Raw genomic sequence first — 12,247 nt, forward strand, 5'->3', positions numbered from 1 at the left:
TACTGGAATCACCGAGTTCTGGCCCGCCCCCGTTGCAAGAGGGAGACGGCCAGTTGGCTAGAGAGGACATCTAATTCCCGATAGCTCAGCCGTCCATCCCACGCATCAATGGCTAGGGCATCGGGCTGTTGCTGGCTGCGTTCTGTAACGAGATCATGGACACAGCCCTCAATGTTCTGCGGCACCCTTGCATTCCAGGCCCAGATCTGCGCCAGGTCGTGTTGACTAGCTGTCGTGACGGTGCGCACCAACTCCTGGGCATGCCCTTCACTGCAGACCTGGCGAAGTACCCCTTCAAACTGCCTGACTATTCTCTCAGCCTGTTCTGTCTCAATCGCCTGGCGGTCATAACTCATCCGAAGGTGCATATCGTGGGTCCCGAGACGGCACTCCAACATAACCGCGTAGGTGTTGATATTACGGAATTCGTCTCCAGCACCCAGATCCACTTTGAGTAAATGCTGATCTGGCTGCAAAGGTGATTGCTGACTCGGTGGTTGCACAACCAACAAGGACTGAAACTGCGTCGCCTGCTCTGTATCTAAATTGATCCGCCGAATCTGCTTTAATCCTGTCTGCTCATACGGAATCATAGCCACCGCCTGTGCTTGAATACTCTGCATCAAACTAGCGACGGTGATCTCTGCCTGCACATTCACTCGAATCGGAACAGTGGCAATTGTCGGACCAGCCATGCGTTCAATATATGGGACTGGTGCTTGTCGTCCAGATACCGTGGCTCCAAAGACAACATCTGGAGACAGGGTATAGCGGGCTATGAGAATAGCCCATGCGGTTCGGACGGCAGTGGAGGCAGTAATATCATTTCCGGGCCAGAATAAATTTGCCATATGGTGTTGGAGCAAATTTTGGCATTGGGGCTGGTACCCTTGGAAGGGTAAGGCTGGAAAGACCGCGGCCTGGATGCCATCTAATTGAGATTGCCAATAAGTATGAGCGTCCTCTACCGTACAATCGGCCAGAAATTTCACAAATCCGGCAAACGAGGGGAGCTTATCGGAGCTGCCACCTGTATAGATGGCTTCAATCCGTTCTAAAATGAGTGGCAGTGACCAACCATCATACAATGCATGATGGATTGTCCAGACGAAATGGACGTGGCCGTCCGCCGGATCTAATACCAGGCCAAACCGGGTTAAGGGCGTCCCTAGACCCATACTCTTTCCCTTCTCTAACTCCAAGAATTGACCGAGATCGCTGCCCGCGGTCCATTTTGGCTGGTCTGTGATCACAACTTGCATAAGCCCAGCATTGGGCAGGTCTACAATCCTAGTTCGCAGGATCGCAACTTCATGAATCACCTCAGCCAAGGCAGTCCTGAAGCGCACCAAATTCACATTGTCTGGGAGCTTGGATACAATTTGGTGGACATACTCTTCGTCTCGTTTGGCAGTCAGGGCCAAAAGACCTTCCTGGAGTGGTGTACAGGGCAAGAGATCTTCGATGGATTGTGCCGAAACCCCGCATTTGGCTGCAGCCAGAGCACGGGCATCATCTGTTTCCCCTTCCCATCTGCGGCGAAGCAGGGAAAAATGAGGAACTGTCGGCACAGCCAAAGCTTGTTCTTCCTGGGCTGCCTGCGCCATCTCGCTGAGGCGTGGTTGATTAAAAATATCGGCTACCGTCAGCAGGATTCCCTCTTTCCGGGCGAGCTGCACCAGACGGATTGCTGCCATCGATTCGCCGCCAATCCGGAGGAAACTATCCCCTAAGCCTATGCTGTCAGGCCTTATATTTAGCGTCGTTGCCCAGAGCTTTTGAAGCCTGTACTCCATCTCGGTCTGAGGAGCCTTATTCTCCGCTGCTCGCGAGGGCTGCAATTCTGCCAGCTGATCTAGGGTTAACGAAGACCCGATCTCACGCAGACGTACCCGGTCTATCTTTCCTGTGGTAGTCATAGGGATCTGGGGGATTGCAAGATACATGCTGGGCACCATGTACCGAGGGAGTTGCTCGGTCAGGTATTCTTCCACCCCATCCAGACAACTGGCAAGACACTCCCGGGTGCTCTCCATGGAGCCGTTTGCTACTTCGCCGAGAGCTAGGTATGCGACCAAGATGGTACTACTGCTACCCCGTGGGGTGAAGGCTTCAGCTGCAACTGATACAATCCTGTCGGGTAGTGCAAGCTTCAGGTGGTATTCCACGTCGCCTAGCTCTACACGCTGGCCCCGGATCTTGACCTGTGTATCCTTGCGAGCAACATAGATCAACGAGCCGTCCCGGTTATATCGCACGAGATCCCCAGTTTTGTATAGCCGACCTCGGCGTCCTAGGACACCGGGTATTCCCTTCATCAACCAGTCAGGATCGTCCACAAAACTTGCTGCAGTCTTCTTGGAGTCTCCCAGATACCCTTGTCCGACCAGCGGCCCCTCCAGCCACAGCTCTCCTGTGTGGCCAAGGGGCACTAGTCTCTTCCCATGGATCTCATCAACTATCCAGGTATTGCAAGCGACGCCTTTCCCCATACTCAAGTCCCAGGCTTTGCCATGGAGGATTGTCTGGAAAGTCACCGCCACCGTGCACTCGGCTGGGCCATAGGAATTGATCAGCTTGGAGTATGGCGTCCATTGAGCAACATCGGCCTGGGTCATTGGCTCTCCAATCAACAGAATTAATCTCAAACCGGGAATATCTCGAGGATCAATTAGGCGAGCAACGCTAGGGGTCAGCTGGAGATGATTTACCCCAAGTCTACGGATTGCCCCAGTGATGTTTCCACGGCGCTCACTTTCAGACGGGATGCAGAGGCAACCCCCCGCAGCCAAGGTATGTATGATATTTCCCCAGGCCAGGTCAAAGGCGTATGATGCGAAGTCGAGAACTCGGGCCGTATTATTAATCCCTAGTGCATCATGCTGGTAGGCGATGGCGCTACTAAAATTGGCATGATTGATCATGACTCCCTTGGGAGTTCCAGTGCTGCCGGACGTGAAAACAACGTAGAGGTTACTGGATGGGTCAACAGTTGGAAGGTCTCTGTCTTTGAAGTCCGGAAATTGCTGTATTTGGCTTTCGTCGAGAGTTATAACATTACTGATACCTAGGTAAGTGGCCACTTCAACCTGAGCGGACGATGCAATCATCCAGCGCGGCTGTAGTTGCTTCACAATGGTCTGTAGACGATCCACAGGCTGGGTTGCGTCCAGGGCGGCGATGACTGCCCCTGATTTCATGACGGCCAAAATAGCCACAATCATCCATTTGGATTTCTCAAAACAGAGTGGGATGATATCATCCGGCCCAGCACCGAGCTGCACTAAGTGGTGGGCTAATCGAGTGGATATCTGGTCTAGCTCTTCATAGTCCAACTCGCCATCCCAGCCCGAGACTGCGGGTGCATGTGGCTGTAGTCGGGCTTGCTCCGCGATGATATGGTGCACGCAGGTCTGCACCACTGCAGGTACCGTGGCATTCCAGGCCCAGATCGCCTTGAGCTCACTCTCTGACGCAGCAGGCGTAGTCTCCACCGGCACGCTTGCGAGAGGTAGGTTGGAAATGGACTGTTGGATTCGCAAATTCAGATCCTGCACAAATGCTTTGGCTGTAGCATGAGGAGGTGACATGACATGCAATTCCAGCCCTTCTGCGACAACTTGGCAATGGATTTCGAGGAGTGGTACGCAGTCCTCCTGGCACAAGCTCTTAGTGCCCTCCTCCAGTGCCCGAGATTCAATCATTTCCAGAAACCGCAGAATAAGCAGCGTCTCTGAACTGCCAGTTCCGGGGCAGCCATCCAACATCAAGTAAGCTGCAAATGCACGAGTGGCTTCGTCGTGCTTTTTCACCACCTGGCGAAACTGTTCTCCTCGCAAATTGCTTAGCACATGGTGGATCTCCCCATCCAGCTGCATCTTCACTTCAGGCGCATCATTCAATTTATCGGTCAGGCCACCTATCTTCAGGATCCCCTTGCTGCCTTTGAACTGTTCGACAGCCTGTGTAACCCAAGATTCCAGAGTGATCCGCAATATTTCAACTGTATCTTGACCCTGAAATCCATCGATTCGGCGCGGGATTTCCCAACCCTCTGCCGACATTCCTACCGGGCTGTTTTGATATAGCTCGTGGGATTCGTGCTGTGTGATCGGAACTGAAACACTAACGGTGTTCTTGTCGCTATTGACGGCAGTTAAATCCTGACGTTGCTATCAGCTTTGATAATCACATATCACTAGGCTATTGACAGACCAACCGAGTAGCCTGGCTATTCTTGAAATTGGCCGTCAATGGTGGATTTTCAATTGCACACAAGTAGATTTATTTCTAGATTTCTATACGAACAGACAAACAAGTTCTTTCAGGGCTCTCGAGTACAGACAGCTGGCAGACGATGAACTATAGTCGGTGTGTATGCCCCTTACGTCCCCCCTTACGTGTGTAATCCCAAGGTATGGTCGGTGTTTCTAATGTCACCAGGATATGCTTTATTCGAGGATATTATCCAGTTACTTGTTATCTTTCCATGACTTACTTTAACACTGTCCCTCAAGAGATCAGACGGTGTAGCAGGATCTGCGAAAAAAAAAAAAACCTAGAACTAACTTAAATTCCATAGAGAACCAAACCCAAGCGTAGCACCAGGTATCATGCAAAAATCCACGGCTGGCGATTTGGGCCTGACGATGTGCAAAACATATAAACCCTGTTAGGCTCCAACCTTGCTAAGAAACATCAAGAGTCCAAGAATCATTACAAAATTTGACAATTTGGTGTAGACTATTATATGAAAGAGGTCTGCACAGGTGTACTTGGATACGTGTGCGAGAAAATGTGGAGACAAGAGAGTCGTACGTCAGGCTCCGCTCTGTTATGATTCGCTAGCCATCTCTATTGGGCAAATCAGCCCTAATTGGGGCGTCATCCTTTTATAATTCTGATTAATCTCTTCGAGAGCTAGGAAAAGCCGCAGCGAGAGAATGCGCTTCCTGCGGGTTTGTCCACTCTTCCAATAGCTCGTGTGCCATGTCGACTGTTTCGTCTTCGATACCAGCCTCAAGAACCGAACCATCACAAAATGCGAGTCGGGTGAGCACAACCAAATGTTTTTGTTTACTGCCCGGGACACAGGCCAGCTTCTCTTGCATGTTGATTGATGGGCCGTGGCGGCGCATGACGCCGAAAATTAGTCGCATCAGCCCATTGACCATTGCAACGCGCAAGTCCTGCTCTGGAGGTGAAGAATAGAGCGCATCCAGTTCATCATGCATTGACCGAAAAAGTCGTGCCAGCGCATTCGGGTGGGTGGCGATAATGACGCTTCCATGTTCCCGAGATGGAGATACTGGACTGGAAGCCAATGTCTCTAGCAGCAACAAAACTTCAAGCCGCATCGCACAGATGTCATGAGCCGTATATGCCTCCTGATCCTCATCCGGCAATACAGCCTCGCTGAGCATAAACGAGAGGCGGTCCACAATCCACTTCTGCACATCGGCTTGGTGTTGCTCAGAGGACATGATGGGGCCGAATGAGTTGGGGCGAATGCTGGTTGACAACAGGTGCAAGATCAGCATGATATCTTTCAGATGCTGAGAGCCGTGAAGCATCACCAAAATAAACGTATGTCGGATATGGGCCCAAAAGCTCTCTAATGCGCCTTTCACATGTAACAACCCACATGCGATATGGCACAGCAATCGTAGAGCCTCCGTCGAGTCAACTTGTGGTTTCAAGTCAGACTGTGGGGTTTGGCGCAGTATTCGAGCCTTCTCTCGAGCTGTTGGGGAGTATTTGAATCGAGGAACTGCATTAGCCTCGACGGCGTCTTGAAGAACACCAACCAAAGGAGTAATTAGGTCAAGAAGAGGAGCGTCATCCATCATCAAGACATATCGAGCAATAGACATGAACCGTGGGACCGGTTCAAGGAAGGATTCCGCTAACGCTCGCTCCCAGAGCGGCTTGATTGTATAGACGTATTCTAGCAAATAGTGACCCCTGTCAGACCGGGCAAGTTCGTCCATGATTATGCTAGATATAGATCGGGTGGGATCAGATGGAAAGAAGAGCCTCGAGAACGCTTCAAGGTCAGTCTCCTGGCCAAAAACCATCCTGTGGTTTAGAAGTTGTTTCAAAGATCCGTTCTTCCGGTCGAAAGTTCCATGTGGCTTGCGTTCATCTTCAAAAACAGACTCGGAAGTATCCACTGGAGCATCGATCATCGTCGGCTCCTCCGCGGGGCTCAACTGAAGCGGGACAGGACTGTCAATACTTGGCCGGCGCTTTCGTTTTCCAGGAACAGTCGGTGTTGTCCGCTTCGACCGGGTTGCTGACCTACTCGGCGAAGCCACGGCGATCTCATCGTCTTCAAATCCGTCACGAAACGGGAGCACACGGGATTTTTTTGGAGTAATGGGCGGAACTTTCTCTTCAGCACGATGTTTTGACTTATAGTTGCGGAGCTGGTAAGCTTCCTCAGCCAGATCATGTTGGAGAAAAATGTTTTCCGTCGCTAGCATCTTGCCTTCTGACATGGCCGCCTCGACCTCTTCTTTATGCTTGGCCATTTCATCCGCCATGGACTTTCGTAGCGCTGCCAATTGTCGGTCATACTCTTCAACCATTCTTGTCTGCTTAGCCCGGATGATGGCAATTTCTCCAGCTTTAGTTTCGGCCAGGATTTTCGCTTCAGCCAGGTCTCGACGCATTTGTTCCTTTTCTCGTTCCAGCTAAAATGCATAGATTAATTTTTGCATTTCGATTAAAAATGAGGCTTGAACCCGATTCTTACCTCCTCCATGCGCGTATTTGTCTGGTAGACAGCGGCCTGGGCATAGTCATCATCTATTTCCATGATATCGTCCATCCTGCCATTGACAGGCCACCCGCTGCCCGTAACAAGGGCATGACGATCCTGTGGAAGAGCTAGCTGCTCTTTTACATTGTCATGAACTTCCGCCTCCAACTCCCCCACCTCGAGAACGTCATATTCGTTTGTTAAACCAGTGTGTAAACGGGGCGGTGGCTTCAAGGAGGCGGAACGGTGGATCGTCGGCCTCGCAGGCGCGAGGAGAGTCTCGTTGGAGACTACCTGCGCGTCATGGCGCGGAACTGCCGAGGTCTGGGTCGCCTGGAAGGCATTCTGCTCCAGCTCATAGAGCGTACCCGGAGGCAGGGAGTCAAAGTCATCGGAGAAGTAATCATCATCGTTGTCTTCCATGCCCCCGCCATGAATGGAACACCGGAGTTTGTTGGGGCGGGTGGAAGGGACGTAAAGGAAGAGTGGAGCTTCAAGAGTAGCAGTAATGCTTCACAGTGACATTATCATTCTGGGAAGGAGTTGCGCTGGCAGGGTTCACGGGAATTCGACAAGAACGCTTGAACGTGGGTTGAGGCGCAGCTCCGACCAAGTGTTGTTCCCTCGATTTCCAATCCCCGAAACCCACGTAACTGGCGCGTGTTGACGGAGCTGACCGCTTTCGGATTCACATGAGTTTATGACCTTTAGCAACTCCACTCTTTCTCCTTCTCTGAGATCTGGTCTTATTCCCTCTTCACCTTCCCCCCCCTTTCCCTTTTTTTTTCTTCCACCATGTCCAAGTCTCGCCGTAATGTTCGGTTCCAACGCCGGTCGAACGGTGAGCGGCGGCTGAGCGTGTCATCCGACGTCAGCGACGCACCCTCAGAGCCATCCAGCCCCAGCAGAAATGGTGCTGTCTCAAAACCGAGCACAATCGAAGAGGAGGTAAACTCAAGTCCATTGAATTCTTATGCATTCAGACGAGCTAACTGGCCCATTCCTTGCCAATTTTTAGAAGCCGCCACTGTCCGAGTATGAGAAGAAGAAGCAGACCTTCATTACCCGCACGATATGGACTTTCGTCATGATCGCGGGTTTCTTCGTCGCCCTGTTCTCCGGTCACATCTATATCATTGGTCTGGTCACTGCGATCCAGATCGTCTCTTTCAAGGAAGTTATCGCCATCGCCAATGTCCCCAGCAAGGAGAAGAATCTCCGCTTCACCAAGTCCCTGAACTGGTATTTTCTCGCGACAACCATGTATTTCCTGTATGGAGAGAGCGTCATCTATTATTTCAAGCACATCCTGCTGGTTGATAAAGTTCTTCTTCCCCTCGCCACGCATCACCGATTCATCAGCTTTACCCTCTACGTCATGGGTGAGAACCCCCTTATTTGTATTTTCTGTGAAGCGTATATACTGAGACCAGCTAGGTTTCGTTTTCTTCGTTGGCTCGCTGCAGAAGGGCCACTATCGTTTTCAGTTTACCCAGTTTGCTTGGACTCACATGGCCCTGTACCTCATCGTCGTCCAGGCCCACTTTGTTATGAACAACATCTTTGAGGGAATGATCTGGTTCTTCCTCCCCGCTTCCTTGGTCATCACCAACGACATCTTCGCCTATGTTTGTGGCATCACCTTCGGACGCACCCAACTGATCCAATTGTCTCCCAAGAAGACTGTCGAGGGCTTCATTGGAGCGTGGATTTGCACCGTCATTTTCGGATACTTCATGACTAATATGCTGATGCGGTATAAGTACTTCATTTGCCCGGTCAATGATCTTGGCGCAAATGTCTTGACTGGTCTGGAGTGTGATCCAAACCCAGCTTTCGTTCCTCAGCCATACTCGCTCGCGCTTTTTGGAATCGACAAGACCTTCTACGTTGAGCCCATGCAGTTCCATATTCTGGGCTTCGCTACCTTCGCCTCTCTCATTGCCCCCTTCGGTGGATTTTTTGCTTCCGGTCTGAAGCGTACCTTTAAGATCAAGGACTTCGGCGAGTCGATTCCCGGCCATGGCGGTATCACCGACCGTATGGACTGTCAGTTTATAATGGGATTCTTCTCCTTTATGTACTTCCACAGCTTCATTGCCATCTATAAGGCGAGCGTTGGAGACATAATCGAGACTGCTATCAACGGATTGACCGTCGATGAGCAGCTCGAGGTTGTCCGTGGTCTCGGCAAGTATTTGTACAACCAGGGCGCTGTTTCCGAAACGGTATGAAACTTCCACATATTACATTTATTTTCCATTCATGCTAATCGTCTTAGATTTTGGACTGTCTTACCTCCGAGCTCAAACGTCGGTGAACACTGACTCAGCTAACCCCCTCGCAAATCAAAAATCACGACTTCTATTTACTTCTTCCCTGTTTTTCCTCCCCACATAGGAGAACAATTTTCAACCTTGTGCTTCCCTTGTGCTTCGTGCTTGCCCTTTCTCAGATGGGCTTCGCTTTGCCAGTCTCCTGTCCGCTCATCTTGTCACATCGAGACGTGTCTTATTTTCTGGGTGGCGCGTGCATGCTCCACTTGCGTGCATGCATAATATGACATTTACATGTCTATCTCCATTCATCACAGCGTCAAACTTCCGATTTCTGGCTCGCGATGCTCTTGACAATGATTTTAATCGAATCAGTGTCAATAATTCGAAAACAGAAACAAGGTTGCGGCCGATGCACAGGTGCTATCTTTTATTAACTTCATGGCTGTTTTTGTCCTACCTTTTCTTTCTTCGGTTCAGTAATTTTTTATCTTTCATGTCTTTCTGCCTATTGGCTCTGGCGCCGATATTGGTCCTTGTCTTGATGACTACGCTTCGATTGCTTGGATTGGGGGTCCTAAAATGCTGGTATGTGTTGCGATTGGGGAGATTACACCCAACCTTTTTAAAACATGACCTGGGACCGGAGTAGAACAAAGTCTGCCTGACGAGAAATGATCGGGCTTTCTATTTTGCTAATGTGATGTTTGTCCGTGGTGGCGGATGTTGACTGTAAAATCTGTACATAGCTTTCAATTGAACTGATGTTGAAGCTGATTGATTTGTCTTTTTTCACCCCAACTTGATCAATATGGATTCAACGGAACAGCTACAGAGAAGATGATTGTTCTGTTGTTAGAGCATGGGTAAATCTCTGGGCCCGGTTCAATCAACTTCGTAAACGATTAGCCTTGGGCATTAGTTTCTTGAGTTTGTCTCTTCATTCAACCATCATCATCCTATCTAGTTGATGTACCTAGGCTATACAGCCATTATCATCCAAATAAAGTTTGAAGCGAAGGACGACTAGAGAAAAAAACGGTCAAAATGACATAAGAACGTGACTAATCTCTTTGCAACAAAATTACATTGGTGAACCCCAAATCAAAATAAGCCAACTCCGGTATTTATTCATAAATCATGCCTCCAAGCGCTCCGGCAATTAGGGCATGTTTGGTTGCGAGAACTCTCCAGCCACTGAAGTATGCATCCCTCGTGGAAGTTTACGCCGCATCTAGCCTTGCACCATACTAGTGGCATTTCAGGGTCATCGAATTCCTCATCCTCGTCTTCAGATGAAGCCACAGAGTAGCTATCACTATCATCCTCGATGTCGCTTTCCTCCTCCTCCTCCTCCTCCTCCTCCTCCTCCATAGTTCGCAAACTGCACAAACAAATCGCACAATCTCCTTCCACGGTCCGACGGTGCGCAGAAGTAGGTGAAGCATTATTCGAAGCAGGACGTGCTGTGGGAGACGTGCGCTGAAGAATGTTTGTAACTCGAGGCGAAGATCCATTTGCTTGAGTATCATGCGCGGGTCTATTTAGCAGGGGAGGAGGTTGCCTTTGAGATCTTGTCAACCGAGGTCTTGGTACGAGAATCTCTTCGCGCTGCATCGTAGGGGTCGATTGAGCTCTTTCTGCATTTCCACGGCGGGAGCTGTTGGAAACCTGGTGGGTTGTTTCAGAACTTGTGTGACTCGAGCTGCCACGAATATGTCGAGTTGGCTCCGGCAAGTCCCCATTAATGGATGTTCGAAGATCCTCCAGTTCTTCCAGGGTCTCACGCAGCCTTTGATAGAGATGTGTGCATCTTTCGTTCAAAACCTCCTGGCTCTGCCCTCGAGGAGCAGTTCTAGGGGATCGGACCGCTGGTCTGGGGGGCGTGGTTTGTTGATGGGATCGAAGATAGGATCGCACACGATTCTGCCAGCGACTGGCTAGATCATCCGCTTGAGACTGGTGAAACCTTGTGCATAGCACATGAGGGGCCAGGGCTTCAAGCAGGCGATCGATACATCGACCAGCACGAAGATCGGCTGTTCCTTCTTTTAGAAGATCCATGGCAGCTCTTCGACCGGCACGATTTGTCGAGGCATGGCAGCGGCGGCCCTTGGATGGAGCATATCCTGCACACCAGGGCTCTTCATCCGGCCATAATTTGATGATCTCAGCTAGAGGGGGCAGGGAAGGACCCTCCGAGGTATATGCTCGAGATGGCATGATGAGAGATTCTAAGATGCCCTGGAATCTAAAATGAAGTTATAAACTGTGTTAGCCTCCAATGTATGAGGGGAGTTTCCTCCACCTTTATAAGATCTCATGGTCATCAAAGCCTTATTGCGACCGCATAGGAGAGCCTTTCGTACTGCCACACCTCCGTGGCGCAGCCCATTAGCAAAAAGACGGCGCATTAGCTGTTTCTATGGGTAAATTAATTGGACGCGTAAATCTAAAAGCAGGTTTGAGGGCGGTGCGTGCAGTAGACTGGAGTGGGGTCGAGAGTCGAGAGCCCTATCGGGTGGTTAGACATGCATTAGTTTCGTTCCATCGATTATAGTGGCCTATGTTATCGTGTCAGCCTATTGTTGGGGGCCTGAGTTGCATTAGCGTCACTTATCGCGTCGGCGTCTATATTAACATTCTCATTGGTCCCTTGGACCAGGATATCGATCCTCCATGCAGGATCCAGCCACCGCTGTGGCACACAGATGCCGGATTTAAGGCAGAAAACTCACTCCAAAACGTTGATTGAGTTAAACTCGGTGAGATATGTATGGTGCGATATAGTTATGTCATCAGACCATGCATTGACTATATTTGGAGTTCGCAGTGAGCCATTTCCTTGTCGGGGTAAACAAGAAATTTTTGAATGATGGGCCTAATATACGTACAAGGCTCTATTTAACTCGGAAATAATCAAGTGCTAGCTAGTGTCTGAAAACTCCTCTTTCCATAAAACCAGGATATTGATAGGCATTCCCAACTTGATCTCTTTCAACTGCGTACCGGGTTACAGTTGCTGCTCAGGCTGTTGTGTTGCGGATCTCAATGTAGTGTAGAGGGTTGGCTTCTCACAAATGATAGAAGATCAATAACAAAACCGGGATAGATGACGGAAAGACTCGACTGTTTTTTTGACTGAATCGAATCATGAATTCTTGAAATTAGGGTATCACATAATTTAACATAAAATTAGCAGCCTCTT

At 49.9% G+C, this 12,247-nt stretch overlaps 4 protein-coding genes across 4 annotated transcripts; 1 reads left to right on the plus strand and 3 right to left on the minus strand.

Annotated features, from left to right (window-relative positions):
• Nucleotides 1–8: 8 nt before the first annotated feature.
• Nucleotides 9–4,064, minus strand: N7462_002660 (acetyl-CoA synthetase-like protein; the record flags this gene model as incomplete). Its single annotated transcript, XM_057074386.1, has 1 exon — nucleotides 9–4,064. One exon carries the CDS (start codon nucleotides 4,062–4,064, stop codon nucleotides 9–11), a length of 4,056 nt encoding a protein of 1,351 aa, XP_056938027.1.
• An 840-nt stretch (nucleotides 4,065–4,904) lies between these two features.
• N7462_002661 (uncharacterized protein) lies at nucleotides 4,905–7,186 on the minus strand (the record flags this gene model as incomplete). The annotated part of the gene is made up of 2 exons (XM_057074387.1): nucleotides 4,905–6,695; nucleotides 6,758–7,186. The coding sequence occupies 2 exons, from the start codon at nucleotides 7,184–7,186 to the stop codon at nucleotides 4,905–4,907; spliced, it is 2,220 nt and encodes a 739-aa protein (XP_056938028.1).
• A 372-nt stretch (nucleotides 7,187–7,558) lies between these two features.
• On the plus strand, nucleotides 7,559–9,083 carry cds1 (phosphatidate cytidylyltransferase; the record flags this gene model as incomplete). Its single annotated transcript, XM_057074388.1, has 4 exons — nucleotides 7,559–7,711; nucleotides 7,782–8,145; nucleotides 8,201–8,991; nucleotides 9,045–9,083. 4 exons carry the CDS (start codon nucleotides 7,559–7,561, stop codon nucleotides 9,081–9,083), a joined length of 1,347 nt encoding a protein of 448 aa, XP_056938029.1.
• A 1,087-nt stretch (nucleotides 9,084–10,170) lies between these two features.
• On the minus strand, nucleotides 10,171–11,262 carry N7462_002663 (uncharacterized protein; the record flags this gene model as incomplete). Its single annotated transcript, XM_057074389.1, has 1 exon — nucleotides 10,171–11,262. One exon carries the CDS (start codon nucleotides 11,260–11,262, stop codon nucleotides 10,171–10,173), a length of 1,092 nt encoding a protein of 363 aa, XP_056938030.1.
• Nucleotides 11,263–12,247: the final 985 nt, after the last annotated feature.

Source organism: Penicillium macrosclerotiorum, assembly GCF_028827735.1.
Source record: "Penicillium macrosclerotiorum strain IBT 26536 chromosome Unknown utg000002l_segment0_segment0, whole genome shotgun sequence".
Taxonomy (NCBI): Eukaryota; Fungi; Ascomycota; class Eurotiomycetes; order Eurotiales; family Aspergillaceae; genus Penicillium; species Penicillium macrosclerotiorum.